This window comes from Tursiops truncatus, chromosome 5 (genome assembly GCF_011762595.2).
Source record: "Tursiops truncatus isolate mTurTru1 chromosome 5, mTurTru1.mat.Y, whole genome shotgun sequence".
Taxonomy (NCBI): Eukaryota; Metazoa; Chordata; class Mammalia; order Artiodactyla; family Delphinidae; genus Tursiops; species Tursiops truncatus.
This window is the reverse complement of record NC_047038.1, coordinates 72,802,261-72,819,093: the sequence shown is the minus strand read 5'-3', so window position 1 is coordinate 72,819,093 and position 16,833 is coordinate 72,802,261. Positions and strand designations below refer to the sequence as shown.

The 16,833-nt window shown below is 39.8% G+C and overlaps 2 protein-coding genes across 43 annotated transcripts in view; one reads left to right on the top strand and one right to left on the bottom strand.

Annotated features, from left to right (window-relative positions):
* The window catches only part of LNX1 (ligand of numb-protein X 1), a 199,962-nt gene extending 185,240 nt beyond the window's left edge, over nucleotides 1-14,722 (top strand). For all 7 annotated transcript variants that reach the window (XM_073805255.1, XM_019928167.3, XM_073805258.1 and 4 more), the window contains 4 exons: nucleotides 3,610-3,787; nucleotides 5,433-5,664; nucleotides 13,571-13,729; nucleotides 14,126-14,722. In XM_073805255.1, the coding sequence (XP_073661356.1) occupies nucleotides 3,610-3,787; nucleotides 5,433-5,664; nucleotides 13,571-13,729; nucleotides 14,126-14,261 (705 nt within the window). In that variant the 3' untranslated portion in view covers nucleotides 14,262-14,722. The remainder of the gene's footprint in view (nucleotides 1-3,609; nucleotides 3,788-5,432; nucleotides 5,665-13,570; nucleotides 13,730-14,125) is intronic.
* The window catches only part of FIP1L1 (factor interacting with PAPOLA and CPSF1), a 68,461-nt gene continuing 63,739 nt past the window's right edge, over nucleotides 12,112-16,833 (bottom strand). For 23 of the 36 annotated variants that reach the window (XM_033857014.2, XM_019928168.3, XM_019928173.3 and 20 more), the window contains one exon: nucleotides 15,765-16,079. In XM_033857014.2, coding sequence (XP_033712905.1) covers nucleotides 15,932-16,079 — 148 coding nt within the window. In that variant the 3' untranslated portion in view covers nucleotides 15,765-15,931. Of the gene's footprint in view, nucleotides 16,080-16,833 lie in introns of all 36 variants that reach the window. The other 13 variants (XM_033857034.2, XM_073805265.1, XM_033857029.2 and 10 more) reach the window with 1 other exon arrangement.

The window sequence follows — 16,833 nt, the reverse complement described above, 5'->3', positions numbered from 1 at the left end:
GCAGAGCGGTGTACAGGGGAGAGCAAGGATTTAGGGTCAGACATCCTAGGTTTCAGCACTCAATCTTTCTCCTGCCAGTTGTGATTCATTGATCAAATTTTTTTTTAATGGTGAGCCTTGGTTTTCCTGGCCTGACACATGGAAGTAAACAACAAATAATTTTTTCTTTTCCTAAAGGAGTAGCTGTCCAGTCTGTACATTATTCAGGCAATATTTATTCATGACAAAATAATTAAGGCCTCAGTAACACGCCCTATTAACTGGAGTGGCAGGAGAGAAGCCAATGGAACTTCTGGAATATTTCATAGGATATGTCATTTTGCTGCTTTCACATGAATTTAATAACACATTTTTTAACCAAAGTATCCTCACATAAAAGCCGTATCTTCCATTTAACTGCATTTCTTTTAGCCACAGGTTTGCCGTATGTGGGCATTCTGACCCATTTTATAGATGAAGTCAGAGGAACCTGGAGTGATTACAGTGTTATAAAATCTCTCGCTTATTACTATTAGAACCCAAATAGCGCTTCCCTGGTGGCGCAGTGGTTGAGAATCTGCCTGCCTATGCAGGGGACACGGGTTCGAGCCCTGGTCTGGGAAGATCCCATGTGCCGCCGAGCAACTAGGCCCGTGCGCCACAACTACTGAGCCTGCGCGTCTGGAGCTTGTGCTCCGCAACAAGAGAGGCTGCGACACTGAGGTCCGCGCACCGCGATGAAGAGTGGCCCCAGCTCACTGCAACTAGAGAAAGCCCTCGCACAGAAACGAAGACCCAACACAGCCAAAAATTAATTAATTAATTTTTTAAAATTATATAGAACCCAAATAGCAACAAACGATGTTCAAACGTTCTACTAGAAAGGCAATTAAATTATTGGAATTTTTTTCACCTGGGTAAACGTTATAAATACTGTATTGCTAAAACCCAGTACTGGATGAATTGTGGGAAATTAGCATTTTCACAGCGTGTTGTTGAGATTATAAATGATAGAGCTGTTTCAAAGGTAATTTATCAATATCTATCAAAATGTTAAATGCTCAGGCTCTTTGATTTAGCAGTTATACTTCTAGGACATTAGCCTGAAGAAATATTTACACAAGTGCACAAGATATGTGTGTCTAAGGATGTTCACAGTGACACTGTTTAATTTCGTGAAAGACTAAAAAACCCAAAAGGTCACTAATGGTGGATATGGCATATTCACACAATGAAATACTAGGCAGCTGTTCAAGAAGAGATAAAGAGTGTGTGTGTGTGTGTGTGTGTGTATTTACATCATAAAAGATGCCCTTATTTTCCAGAGCATTCCATATGTGTATAAGGCATCACCTTGAGAGATTGACTAACTACCCCTACAATACCCCAGGCCCTCTAGAAATAATGGAGTTAAGCCCTTCTTTGAGAGCACAGGGAATAAATGCCTTATGAATATCCCCAGGAACAAGCTGAAGCAGCAGGGCAGCCTGTTGGAGTCTCTGGGTTTAAAGCTTTGCCCTGAGTTGGGGGCATTTCAGAACTGCCTGCATCTCCAAGCTGGGATCTTTGTTTTTTTTTTTTTTTAAAACCTGTTGTGGCATCTCCCGTTGCGGAGCACAGGCTCCGGACGCGTAGGCTCAGCGGCCATGGTTCACAGGCCCAGCCGCTCCGCGGCATGCGGGATCTTCCTGGACCAGGGCACGAACCCGTGTCCCCTGCATCGGCAGGCGGACTCTCAACCACTGCGCCACCAGGGAAGCCCAAGATCTTTTGAGAGATATTTGTGGTTAAAGGAAGAGACATTCTGAATCTAATTGCTTTTTAAAAAGGAAAAGTCATGTACTAAGGACAGATCTTGAGATCCTCTCCAAGTCTACTCCTTTGCCTCAGCTGGAATGCTAGGACCACTATGTTCATACTGTTACTTGCTTGTCTTGTCTTGAAACTTTTCTCTGAAGAAAGCCCCATTTCAGTTTTACAGTCCTCATCTGACAACCAATCTCTACCGGGCACTTCAAAGTTCTAAGGTTCATATAAACACAACCCAGACCTTACAAGTACTAATTGTAACATATACCTTGCTATAATCTTAATTTCCAATTTATTATTCTATTACTATCAAAAACAATGTGGCAATTTGCAATTCATCCATCCATTTATTCGACAAACATGTACTTATCATCATCAATGTGTTAAACACAATGTTCAGGGCTAGGGATACAGTCACAGGGCATTACTGTATACAGTAAGGCCATTAAAACAGACGTGGGTTATTTAAAACCATAGGAAATCATCAGATAATAAATGCACAAAAATCCTAGGCTTATCTTGCTTCATAATGAAGCATTAAAAATTGATTCTGTACATGCAAGCATTAGTTCTGTATTATGTCAACCATCAAATTTACAGAAGTTTGATTATAATTCATTTGATTTGTTGCATAGATAATATATTCACAGGGTTCAAAAAATGGAAAGTATAAAGTTTCTCACCCTTCCCTGATCTGCCCAGTTTCCCCCTCCACCCCCACGAAGCCACTTTTTCTTCCGGAATTTCTTTATGAAAATGCAAGTATCAGTACAAATTCTTATTTCCTTCCCTTTTTTTTTTTTTTTTTTAAAATGAAAGGTAGTATACTTATATTTTGTTCTGTAGCTTGGTTATTTTTGTCAGATGTGTTTTTAAACTTTCTTTCTTTAGATAGAACTATAAGCTATGTTTTGAACCATAGACTTTTGGAGGTTTGATCAAGTGTTATAAGTATTTATTTGCAGAACAAATGCCCATCTAGTCTCCTAGGTCACTGCCCAAGCAGGAAGGAGAATAACTTTTTTGAAAAATATATATTGATACATATTCATTGATAAAGCAGTACCCTTGACCTACTCTTATTGCTTCAAGATAATGTTGAATGTGGCTTCAATGTTTTTAATCTAGTGTTGTTGAATCAAATCACAATTAATTTGCTTTTGAAAAGTTGGTCTACATTGTGTATTACATAATGTATATATTATGTTTTAGGTAATAAAATTAAAGGCTATAACTGCACATTATTTAGGACTGCTAAAGTAAGAGTAAAGTTGTCAGCTGGGGCAAACCTAGATATTGGTGAGATTTTAGAGTATAATATCTAGGAAATTCATTATTTTTCTTTGAGGATTTCTGTAATTGATTACCTGCATAAATTAAACTGGAACTATTTAATTTAAATATGGTTACATTTTAACCTAGAAAAACTTGCTGATAGTCATGCATGACGAGAGTTTTACGAAATGTTGACTCACTGTATCAGGAATAAATGGATCACCTGAAAAATTTTGGGTGCAGTTCACTTGGTATACTTAATATTCCTCCAGTGGTCTCCAACCTATTCCTCTTCCCATTTTTTACTTCTCCCATTTGGAATATACATTTTCTCTGAGTCAGCCTGAGGAATTTGGGACAATGTAACTCTGTTGAGAGTGAGGACCAAGTGAGGAGTTCTCTGCCTCTCTCTCCCTCCTTCTCTCTATGTACGACCAAGAACCACCATCATATATTTATGCAATCTTGGTAGTTTTTTGTATGTAAGAAATGCAAAGCCACTTACAAATAAATGTGCTATATTTGTTTTTCTGTCTGTGCCTTCAGCCCCTCCACCCTGTGGTCACTTGTCATGAGAAGGTGGTAAGTGTCCAAAAAGACCCTAGTGAATCACTCGGCATGACCGTTGCAGGGGGAGCATCACATAGGGAGTGGAATTTGCCAATCTATGTCATCAGTGTTGAGCCCGGAGGAGTCATAAGCAGAGATGGAAGAATAAAAACAGGTAAAAAGTAAAGAGACTTAAGGTACTGGGGCAGCAGAGTGTTAAAAGGAATTAGCGGCTTACTGGGTTAGGTAACTGTTTCCAGAATTAACAAGAGAATGTGAGGGTGATCTGGCCAGGGCATCTGTGACCCATTGACCATGATTGGTTTGAGTATAGTTCCTGGACCGGGTTTCACCCCTCTTGGTTCATGTGGGTTGATGTGGGCCACCTTGCTTGCTGGTAAAGTGAGTATCTGCAAACAATGCCAAGAATTAATAGGGAAGGGCTACAGTTATGAGCAAGTTGCCTTGATTAAACGGCATAATTTGGTTCCATTCATTCTAAGTAATTCTTTGGTGGATTGATCCAGTGATGAAACTGTTCATGAATCGTTCCCTTTATGGGTTGGATAGGAGAAATAATTTGATAGATTTTGATTCAGTGAATATTTATTAAGTGAAAATACCAAGCCAGGTACTTTCCCATTGATGAAAAGTGTTTCACTACTTTAATCTTATATGATTTGGGCTCCTTAGAGTGATGGAAAGAGATGTCCAATTTGTATCTCTGATAGTATTGTCAATTCCCATGGATGGGTAGCTGATGGTTGAGCCGATATGCCCTTTCAGGGTGTTCAGATTCAAGAAATAAAATGTGAAGTTTTTGAAGTACAGTTGCTCAGCCTGAGGGGCCACGGGGGGATGGCATGTGTGAAGGGCTTCAGTCAGCCAACCTAACGGTGCTTCTCTGGGGTTCAGGATGAACTCAAGGCCTTTCCCATCTTTCTCCTCCTGTCCTTTTACTCTTGCTACGGTTATTTTGTGCGAGAAAGTTGATATTCAAAGGAGGCAGAAAGACAGGAGGGAGATAAAAAGATAGGAAATGGAGGTAGGGGAGGTATGTACTTTAGTTTCTCTTTTCTTTTTCACTCAAGCACCCGGGTGGAGAACGATGAGGTCAACTACGAAGTGACTTATTAGTGAGAGAACGTGAGCAGAGGGTTATATGATAGGATGGCCCCGCACACAGTAGGGGCTTAACCAGTGGTAGCTGTCAGCACCTGTGCACTGAATAGAAATGGAACCTCTTCTTCCCACCTCTTTAGGAACACAGTTCCAGGCCCATCGTTTTTAACTGCCGCAGACTCATCTGTCAGACTCTCTCATGGGAAGCTTATTATTTATTCATTCAACCCTTATTTATTGGGTGCTTACTACATGCCTGGCTCCGTGTGGGTGCTGGGCGCTTTTGCCACATGCTCCGCCTTTGTGCTAAAAATGGGAAGAAAAGGAAAAAAAAAGGTTTTCTTTGATTAAATGGTGAACGTGGCTCTTTTATCTCCCTTCCTTCCTCCCTCCCTCCCTCCCTCTCTTCTTTCCTTCTTTCCTCCCTCCCTACCTTCCTCCCTCCCTCTCCCCCTTTTTAAGGCAAGAGCCAAATACCAATAGGTGTGCGTTAGAATCCCCCTCACGTGATTTACCAGCGCCTTGGCACATGCGCACTGCTCGCGATTTGATGTGAGAAAACCCAGCCGCATGTTGACGTGAGGCTAAGGAAGTGCCCCTTGCCCTCTCCACGTACCCGCATCCCAGTCAGTCCCTGCCCCTTTGCCTTTCCAGTTTGCACTCTTACTAAGAATGGCTTCTGCTTCTCCGGTCACTAGGTGACGTTCTGTTGAATGTGAACGGGATTGAACTAACAGAGGTCAGCCGGAGCGAGGCGGTTGCTTTATTGAAAAGCACATCCTCCTCGGTGGTACTTAAAGCTTTGGAAGTCAGAGAATGTGAGCCCCAGGAAGAAGGCAGCAGCCCAGCAGCGCTGGACTTCAACCACAAAGACACGGCCCCACCTGGCAACCGGTCCCCCTCCTGGGTCATGTGGCTGGAATTACCACGGTGAGTCCCAGCGTGACATCCTTGGGGAGGTGTGGGAGGAAACGATGATAGTTCTTAGACCACTGTTTCACTCTCTTGGGCTGGTTCAGGGCACTGACATGTTAACGAGACCCAGGCTTGGTTGTGGGTCTATTTGAAAGAATTTGTGTTCCTTTTGGTAACTGAAACTGCAGCAATTCTTGGGCAGGGACGAAAGCCTGGGTGTGGAAACACTGTTTGGCCTTCACGGAGAGGAGGTCGTAGGGCTGCCATGTTCGATTGTGTGGGTTGTATGTGCGTCAGGAAGCTCAGTCGACAGAGAGAGGGCGCTGTTTTCACACACTCTGGAGCAGGGCAAGGTCAGCTTTTCTCAATTGGCTAGTGGCGGGCCTAGGAACTTGCATGGAGGTAAAACCAGTCTGTGGCTTCACGCCTCCAGCTCTCCGGTGGCCCCAGCTAAACCCAGAGCAACGCAGCAGCACAGTTTGCCTTTGCCCAGATGCTGGGTCCTGTGTTGATTGAGGGCCTCAGATCACCTCTCCCTTGTTCCTACTCTTGAAAAGTCCTGGTGTAAACCTTCAGGAAGCAACTAGTTTGTCATCTCAGTGAGATGTAACTAGAGCCTTAGAGGGGAGCCAGATAAATGTTTTGGAAAGTTCAGGAAAGGATTTGAGGGCAGCCTTGCTAAATGGCTAGATACAGAAATCAAATATTCGAAGGACAAATAATTTGGGGTTTGCTCACCTGCATCAGAGCGTAAGCTCTTGGCCTTCAAAGGATTGCCTTAATAATTCCAAATGCATGACTTAAATGTTCAACATTAGAGTCACTGATGATGGTATGCTGGCAGAGGATTAAATGAATGAAAGTAGGATGTTTGGTTTTAGTACATTTTTCTCGAGGGTGGAGATAGGTTGGTCTCTCTCTCTCTGTCTCTTAATTTTAAATGAGGTTTTAAAAAACATCCCTACCTCAAATACACACTGAGATTCCCTTTTTAGCCTTCACTAGTTGATAAAATATTTTTTAAATGAGTACATTTTAAGTTAAAAACTGAGCATTGAGTTTAAAAAATTTTTTAATTTTTTAAAAAAATTTTCTTCCTGGGTGGAAGAAGAGAATGTTACTTTAACTAAAATCGTGTGGAAAAAAAATTTTCTAAAACTTCAACCTATTAAAATGGATCATTTAAAAAAGTTTTTTGTGCTTGAAAGCTACTTGTCTTATAAAACAGAGTTCCTTGCCGTTCATTCATGTAAAGACAGAACAAATGTGAGATGTGTTTTACTTCACGTACAACCAAGTGAATGGCTTTCTCTCCCTCTACCTTTGCCCTTGACTTTGGGCACAGCACTTCCCTGATCTTATCAGAAGTCCAATCTGGATTTTGCTCATTTCCTTTAGAAGAATAGAAAGTGTGAAGCCAGCAAAGACAACACTGGTTTGCAGTCCCCCCGGCAATTCTTAGTTTCCTTCATCCCCTCCTCTCCTCGTAGTAATAAGCACAGTGAACATTCAGAGGGCACCAAAGGGTAGAGAGAGAGTGAAAGTGAGTCTTCCACCCTTGGCCCCTCAGATCCGCTCAACAGAGGTCACAGATACCAATGACTTGTGTAATTTTCCAGGGAGTGTCTATGTCAGAGGTTGGTAAACTTTTTCTGAAAAGGGCCAGAGAGTGCAGATTTGGAGGGTCATGCTGTCTCTGTTGCCACTATCCATTTCTGCTGTTGTGGTGTGAAAGCAGCCATATAGACAGTCAATACATAGATGAATGGGCATGCCTGTTTATTTATAAAATTGGGTGTTGGGCTGGGCTGTAGTTTGCTGACCCCTAGTCTAGGTATATATGTACACACACACATACAATGGTAACATACACACTATGATGTACCATAATTTTTTTTTAATCTAAGAATATACTTTGGGTATCATTTCACATCAGTACACATCAAGCTTCCTCGTTCTTTTCTATGGCCAATAGTATTCTCTTGTATAGAAGTACCATATTGATTCAGCCAGTCCTGATAGTATTGTCGAGACCTAATTTGATGGTGGACACTTAGGTTGTTTTCATCTTTCGTAAGCAATGTTGCAAAATGAATTCATAAGGAAGGTACAGTGGTGTTCATTGCACCGTTGTTGTGTCCACTACCAATAGGAACTGGTTAAAGAAATCATGCTATATCTGTACAACCCTGTGATAGGTTACCTGGTTATGAAACTATCTGATCACCTCTTTTTGGATTTCGTAGGCATTGCATCACTGACTCGCACTGAGTGGTGATGTGGAGAAGTGAGGCCTGTCTCATTTCTTTCCTTCTCTATGTGGCTTGGTCTTTCTACCTAACGTTCAAGATAAATGTTGTTATTTGGCATCTTCTTTTCAGGGAGTCCAGATATGTATGTTACCTCTTTTTGTTTTATATCTTTCATTTTCTCTCGAATCCTTTTCAATTCTATTTACTTTCATTCTGCTTTCTTTGCTTGTTTTGGTCTGTCCTTCATAACCCTTACTGTGTTTTCAGTACATCTTTGCCTTTGTACTCACTTTCATTTCTGTGTTATTTTTCCCTTCTACGTCTTTCTTCTCGGCCTATTTCTTCTCCTCTTGTCTTATATCTCCCCTTGAAATCTTATATCTCTGCCTTGATCTCTTTTACAGAGCCATTGTTTCAGAAGTATTTTAAATTCACAGGAATAGGGTTGGTTATAAATTTCCTTTTCTCTAGCAGCATTTCATTTCTGTGGCAGCATTTTTCTGGTGAGTGGTTTTTGTCTGTTACTGTTTTTACTGTTACTCTCCGCCTTTTCTTTTATATGTGTCTCTGGTTCATTTTTTAACCTTTGAGCTAAATTTTTCCTGGAGTGGCTGTTTGCTGGAGGTTTATAATAAAAGGAAGGAACCAGGGCCATCTTGCAGGTTGGCATTTCTGATCTTGACTGCATAGAGCCCCAAAGGTGCCAGGTTCTCCCTCACTGATGCAATACCATGGGCATAAAAGTCTCTAGTCATTTGGCATTAGTGATGTCCTAAGAGTTTCAGGCCTTAGCAAAAGTTACTTGCCTGCCGGAACCGCTAGAGATTTAGGCTGCAAATAGTTTTTTTTTTAATTCACAAAGAAGACATTTCCCTCCAAGTTATACATTTACCCAGTCAAACCTTTTCCCCTTTTGCTTAACAGATTTTGAGGGAAAACTATTTGCCCTAAAGTATGATCCAGCCACTTACCTAATATTCCCTACCAGTGAAGAAAAGTGATATATCAGCAGGTCTAGAAACAATCTCTTTTCTAGGACATTGTGATCATGTCCTCAAGTGCAGTCCAACACGTAGAATGAATGTATATGAAGAGGGTACCATTAGTATGCTGAGCCCCAGTGGGTGTCAGATATAACAAACAGTAGCAGAGAGTAAAAGTAGGTTATTAAGGACAATGCAAATGTGTCTCACCCTTATCAGGGATGCCTTTTGTACACCCCTGGGCAGTAGCTCCAGACATGGGCTCTAAGCTATACAAATGATCAGATGCAATTCACTTGGAGGGGATTCAGAAAACACTGAAGACCTTCTGCTTTATTCACTGTTGGCTCTCAGGGCCCACACTCCACATCTGGAAGTCTTTGAAAACATGCTCTCATCCGGACTAGTATGATAGTGATACACATTAATTCATTTCTTCTCTTGCCTAAGTATTGAACCTTTCACTTTCCTGAACTTCAGAAAGCATTTTGAGGACTGTCTGTATCGAAGAGCAGGGAGGCAAATATCATGGGTTGTTTTTTTTTTTTTAAGTCAAAAACTTAAAACTTACATTTTAACTATAGGACAGGGACACTGTCAAGTACATCCAAACCCGGAATAGAAATAACAACTGCAACAGTAGCTCATACTGATATAACCTTTTCTGTGTGCCAGGCACTCTGCTAAGAGCTTTACATGTTCTTTGCATTTTTCACTCATTTAAAGCTCACCTCAGTCCTATGATCTAGGTACTAATATTATCCCCACTTTAAAGATAGGAGACTGCAGCACAGAGTGGTTAAGTAACTTGCCCAAGGTAACATGCTAGTTAATATGCAGAACTGGGATTTGAACCGGGCTGCCTGGTTGGGATCTTAACCATTATGCAGTGTTTGGGGAGCATCCTTTAGGAGGATGTGAAGCCTATATTTAGCTTTTATAATTTGAGTCTTACCGTTTCTTTACCATAAACAAGTTCTGCAGGAGTGTAAATGCCTCAGATTTCTGTCATTCAGTGGATGTGTCATGCACCCAGCAGCACCGTATGTATTTTTCTTCATTGCTTAGCCTCTTAGGCCTTAAATTTCTTGCCATTCTCCTCCCCACCTCCCACCATTACCTTCCCTGTGTGATGTTTGCTAATAAGTCACAGTCAATCCAGAATCAAATGAGTAGCTCCTGGCGAAGTCATTTAAGGAGCAAAATTAGTCTTTTATAATTATCCCAAACTCACCTATATTTCTGGTGGGATATGAATGCACTTTTAATGTGTTTGTTGTAATAGTGGATGGAGCCTCCACAGGAATACCTAGTGTCTCTGTAGGTCTTTAAATGGCTCTGCTTAGCAGGCATTTGTTGAGTGAAATAATCAATAGAGTAGGTTCTAGGAATAGCCCTCATGGCCTTCATAATACAGTAAGCAACAACATGTCATAGTGAATTATTAAAAATTATGAATTAAAGAAGTTATAATTAAAATATTACGTAGGCACAGGGTGCTTTGGGAACCTAGGAAATACATTGGAGTGAATGGTGGTATGTTTCATCTAGCTGGAGGACATAACCAAACTAGGAGAGTTAAGAATATCAGTTACTTTTCACAGTCATGCTATGTAACAAACTAGCCCCAAAACCTCAGTAGCAGAAAGTGAAAGTCGAAGAGGGAAGATGGAAGTGAGGCTGCCCACATCTGGAGCGTGCAGGCCAAGCCTGCAGAGCCCTGGGCCCACAGTGAGCGGCCCCTCTGATGTGCAGAATGCCCATTCTGCAGGGAACATCAGACACAGATCAGCTTCAGCTGACCCAGGCCAGGCGTGATTGATCTTGGCTGGCTCCCTCATGCATTTGCAGTCCTTTCTGGGTCGTTCAGGTGGCTCTGCTAATCTTGGTTGGCCATGCTCCTGTGTCTAGATTTGGCTGGCTCTGGCCAATGTCCCACTGATGATCTTATGGCTGAATCCAGAATCGGAGGGGGGCACCACAAAATTATACAATAAGCGGCACGGATGATACCAGGGAAGGGTGATGACTTGGGCCATTCATGTAATTATTTTACACAGTAAGGAAGAATGAGGAGATATTAGTTGTTTTGGACATGCTGAGGTTGAGATACCAGTGGAACATCAAGTTTGATAAACATGTCTAGAGCAGCAATTCCCAAAGTTTTTTTTCAAGACCGCTACACTTATTTAGAGTATTGATGATACCCAAGAGCTTTTGCTTATATAGGTTATACCTGCTAATATTTTACCTTATAAATTAATCTGAATAATTTTATTTATTAAATCATTTAAAATAATCCATTATATAATAACATAAATAACATCTTTTATAAGAAGCAGTATTTTTAAAAATTACAAGAGTGGCAGTGTATGATTTTTGCAAACCTCTTTAATGTTTGGCTTAATAGAAGATAACTGGACTCTCATATCTACTTCTGCATTCAGTGTCCTGCCAGATCACTTACCACATGTCCTCTGGAAAATGTCACCATATGCTTGTAAGAAAATGAGAATGACTCATTAATGTTATGTTGAAATTTTTGTATTGGTAACATAGAAATTTTAGATGATTATTTTTATAGCTTGTCCACATGGAATAAAATATTAAGAGTCAAGGTCCAAAGTGATAATTAATGAAAAAACCCAATGGGTTTTTTTCATCAAAAGGGTGAGAAATACTTAAGTTTCGAGTATTGCTCCATGTACCCATTTATATGTTTTAAAGAACGTTAAGACATATTTAATCATAACCTTGGGTAAGAAGCACCCACCAGCTCTCCTCCAAACACTGGGCATAGGTGGGAACATAATGCTCTAGTGTCTGGGGAACAATTACCTGCTTTGAACATGAGCAGTCAGTGAGCCACTGTGTAAATGTGGTATCAAACACACCACAACTCCTACAGGATGAATTTACTAACATCAAGTATTACTGTGAAATACAGCAAATGAATATTTTATAATAAAAATACGGTTGTTTCCTTTAATGAATTCATATTTTTCAGCAATAATTTCAGCAAAAGAAATTATTGTAAATGATATATATGTATGACAACAGATACAAAACAAAATTGAGTTGCATTTTAGCACTACATTTTAAAGTTACCCACCAGACAAACCCAAAGCTTGTTTTACTTCAAATGGGAGTCGAAATGCCATGAAAAAGTCATGTTACGTTGATTAGCAAGGTCAGTAACAAATGTAATGACCAGCTTCATCACCAGAACATTTCTCAAGAGACTTTTTATTGGTTTTTCAAAAAAATTAGTATTTCAAGGTACAGTTTATAAACAAAATCACCAAATCTTGACTTTTACCAACACTGAAAATGCTAATTCTCTTTCAAACCAGTTCCTGGACTTGGGGGATTTTGGAGTCAAATCCAGCTCCTGACATACCTCTGTCATAACTGTAACACAGTTTTGTACTTAGCCTGCACCTACGTTAACACTGATCCAACTGCCACTGAATAATGAAAGGAACAGCTTCCTCAATCAAATTTTCTATTTTAGCTGAGGGTTCTACCCATTTACAAAAGACCTATGGTCTTTCTCCCATTCCTGTTATAACTTGCTATTCAGTTTTTAACTTACTGCCAGGTTTTTCTCCTTCAGTATGAATCATTCTTACAATCTTTAAATGCACCTCAGTCTCCATTCAGTATATTACGCTGCCTGCATGCTTCTATATAACCTATCAAACATGTAAAACTATGTATAAACTGGTATCTTTCAAAAGTCAGAACTTCAGCCAATGAATTAGGGTTACATTTAAATTTTTTCCACTGATGGGCTTCCCTGGTGGCGCAGTGGTTGAGAGTCCGCCTGCCAATGCAGCGGACACGGGTTCGTGTCCCGGTTTGGGAAGATCCCACATGCCGCGGAGCGGCTGGGCCCGTGAGCCATGGCCGCTGAGCCTGCGCGTCCGGAGCCTGTGCTCCGCAGCGGGAGAGGCCACAACAGTGAGAGGCCTGCGTACCGCAAAAAAAAAAAAAAAAAAAAAAATTTTTTCCACTGAGATATTAACGATTCAAAGAATTTTTCCTTCATTAAAAATTATTTACATCCATAAGGAAATAAAAATATGATAACTGTAAGTATGCTTGAATGTGGTTCATCAGTAAAGATTTAGGCATAACTTTAATATAAGTTGAGAAATTAAATCTTTAAGCCAGAAATGATTCTTTCCCAGTAGACATAAACAGAACATAATAGATGGTGTCACTTTTAAAAGGGTGGTTAGCTTTAGAAAAGAGAAAAATTAGAAATTAGAAATTTTTAGAAAAATTAGAAAAAGCCAGCTAGGGCTTCCCTGGTGGCGCAGTGGTTGAGAGTCCGCCCGCTGATGCAGGGGACACGGGTTCATGCCCCGGTCCGGGAAGATCCCACATGCCACGGAGCGGCTGGGCCCGTGGGCCATGGCCGCTGAGCCTGCACGTCCGGAGCCTGTGCTCCACAACGGGAGAGGCCACAAAAGTGAGAGGCCTGCATACCGGAAAAAAAAAAAAAAAGAGCCAGCTAAAAGCACAAAGGTAACTGGGCTATGACACAATTTTGAATGAGACCCATCCAGTGCTATTAAGCCTAAAAAAAATAATGCCAATAAAGGGAACGGGAGATGAATCACAGTAATTACTAAGAGTTCGAATTAACTGCGCATTTACATTGATTTCGTTCTATTTCAGGTACCTGTACAACTGTAAAGATGTTATACTGCGAAGGAACACAGCTGGAAGTCTGGGCTTCTGCATTGTAGGAGGTTATGAAGAATACAATGGGCACAAACCTTTCTTTATCAAATCCATTGTTGAAGGAACACCAGCATACAACGATGGAAGAATCAGGTAATAATAATGACTACTTAACAAAAAACTTACATCCAAAGATTGTGTTTTATACATGCAAAAAGCCTGGCCCCATGTGAAATAAGGCACCTATTATATCTTTTTTTATTGGTAAGAAATTTAAAACATTTATGCAGCATTCCATTTCTAAGAAATCCAAAATGATTTGTTACTCTTGGTCCCATACAGCAACTTCCTATACTTTTAGCATTCTTTCTAAAACAAGCTGAACAATAGAATTTGAAGAATTTAAGTGAGGGGGAGAACCTTAATTAGAAGTACTGATAACATAATTAAAACTGACAGATGGAGCAAAAACTGGGACCACCAAAAAAAAACTTGCATTAACTTCAGCTGTGGCTCAAAATGTTAATCATGTACCTTTATTTTTTTTAGATGTGGTGATATTCTTCTTGCTGTCAATGGCAGAAGTACATCAGGAATGATACATGCTTGCTTGGCAAGGATGCTAAAAGAACTTAAAGGAAAAATTACTCTCACCATTGCTTCTTGGCCCGGCACTTTTTTATAGAATCAATGATGGGTCATAGAAAAACAGGAAATCACAAATAAGCTAAGTTGAAACAATGTATTTTATCTTATCGATTTTTGTATTTGAAGGCTACAATGTAAAAATATAAACTTTAATGTCAGGAAAAGTAGGATCTAATGAAAAGCCAATTACACCTCAGAAAATATAATTCTCAAAATAGAAACATTACTAATAGTTTTTATTCAGTGTGGAGCATTTCTCATTACTCTAGAACTTTAAGTTTATATTTTTCTATTCAATAAAAAGCTCTTAAACAGCTGACATGGTTTGTATGCCCCCACTGAATTCAAATCATACAGTTAAATTAAAACCTGGTATATGCTGAGGTCTGCAAAGGGTACATTATGGGCATTTTAAAAACAATTTCCAGACAGAGGATTTTAAAAGTGCATTGCTGAAAAGTGTTCATCAAATGAGAAATAAATATTTTTCAAAAATTATATAGCTGTCTTTTAGTATGTGATACTAAGTTCATTTCTATTATCACTATTTAAAAGTTCCTAGTAATTCATTCTTTCAAAACCATGTTGCTACCATCACTGACAAATACCTTCTAAGGGCTATCCCTAAAAATGTTCACAGAATTCTATAAACTTGTACTTTCTTAAATGTAATGGGAAATGACTAATCTAAAGCTTATTTATTTTTATTCACAGTATAGCTAGTAACTGTATACAAACTCTACGTGCTGCTCAACCAATGAGCCTTGGAAGAACCATCAAGAAAGGCCAAACCAGCTTGACCTAGCTCATAAAAGATGGCTTTGAGGCAATTCAAATTTGTCACAGTGACGAGTATTTTGTCCATGTGCCTGCCAGAAACTACATTTAGGGCAAGTTATTTCAGAGGTCACCCAAGTGCCATTAGATTTTATTACTTTGGATAGAAAAGTTCCCCTTTAGTTTCACCATGAACCCAAATTTAGAACACTGAAAACCTGCTATCAAAAAGTTGTAGTATCAGGCTTCCCTGGTGGTGCAGTGGTTGAGAGTCCGCCTGCCGATGCAGGGGACTCGGGTTCGTGTCCCGGTCCGGGAAGATCCCACATGCCGCGGAGCGGCTGGGCCCGTGAGCCATGGCCGCTGAGCCTGCGCGTCCGGAGCCTGTGCTCCGCAACGGGAGAGGCCACAACAGTAAGAGGCCCGCATACCACAAAAAAAAAAAAAAAAGTTGCAGTATCAAAACTGTATGAGTTCTTTAATATGCAAAGCAATAGTGCCACAGCAGTGATAAAAGACTAGTTTTAATCTCAAGACTCAGAGGTGCCTTTTGATGCATTTTGCAGTGCAACTTCTTAAGAGACTGGTATTTGATTAACTCCTCAAGGAAACTGGCTAAGAGGGAACCTTGACCTTTATCAATCAGATATTATGTACACAGCTAAACATAGCTCTTTAAATTCCCTGCTGAGTGACTCATTCACATTACTTTCTTCGATACAAAGTCATTACTGTCTATTTTTTAAATATTACAAGACAAAGATTTTTAACTTAACATGAAAAATTCACTCTTTTATTTTAGAAGAAAAAAGTTAACTTTTCATACTAAAAGAACAAGATTAAAGGCAAATTTCTTAAACATTATCCAGAAAAATAAGATTTATAGTATCTATTTCTGGCACTACTGTACACAAAAGGCCATAACCATGCCTATTCTGCAGGTGTAGCTTCGGTGCTCTCCTGTTCAGGGGCAGGCTCGCTGCCAGCTTCTTTTCCTTCTTTGCTTCTTTTAGATTTTTTGTGCTTGTGTCTCCTATGACTGTCTCCTTCTTCACTTTCATGGCGACGTCTACTATTACTAAAGAAAAAAGAAAGGTGTATTCTTAAAAATGTTTAAGTAGTGACGGATCAACCTACTTTAGGTAAATTCTCGGTATAACAGTGGGTTTTAAATAATCTAATACTTTCTTTTTCTCAAACACATTTTGGGGAGTAATTATTTTTTATGTGACCTTTATGCTGAGATTATATTTACATTTAATGCTCACCTTCATTAATACTTTCCTAGAACCCTAAGGACCATATACATTAGATTATGAGACCGACGCACCGCCCACTATGCCAAGAGGGCCACTAGGGCCCATATACTTCATTCTAAAAGACTAAATTACAAATTAGAAACTGAAGCACTAGATCAGAACAGGAAATACTTCCTAGAGTTGATTTTAGGCAAACAATAGGCATTAAAATTTAATGCTGATTTTTTTTTTTGGTGGGGGGGACTATAAGGCCCTGAATTTTCTTTGATTAAACTGAACATCAGTTTGTTTAATAACAATTACTACTAAAAACTGATTCATATGACAAATCCCCCCCCCCACCCAAGATAATGTAGTAAGTCTAATTCTCATATTTTTTATTCCATGCTAATTTTGGCTTATGGGCATTATAATCTGGTTAGATTTCAATATCTTTGTTGAAACCTATAAGGAACCAACTATAGTCTTCCAATTAGGAACACATATAATGCTCTAGTGGTTACTTAGAAATGTTTGCTTTTACTTCCTGAAAACAAATCAATTTCTCTTGGCTTCAAAATGATTCACTATTAA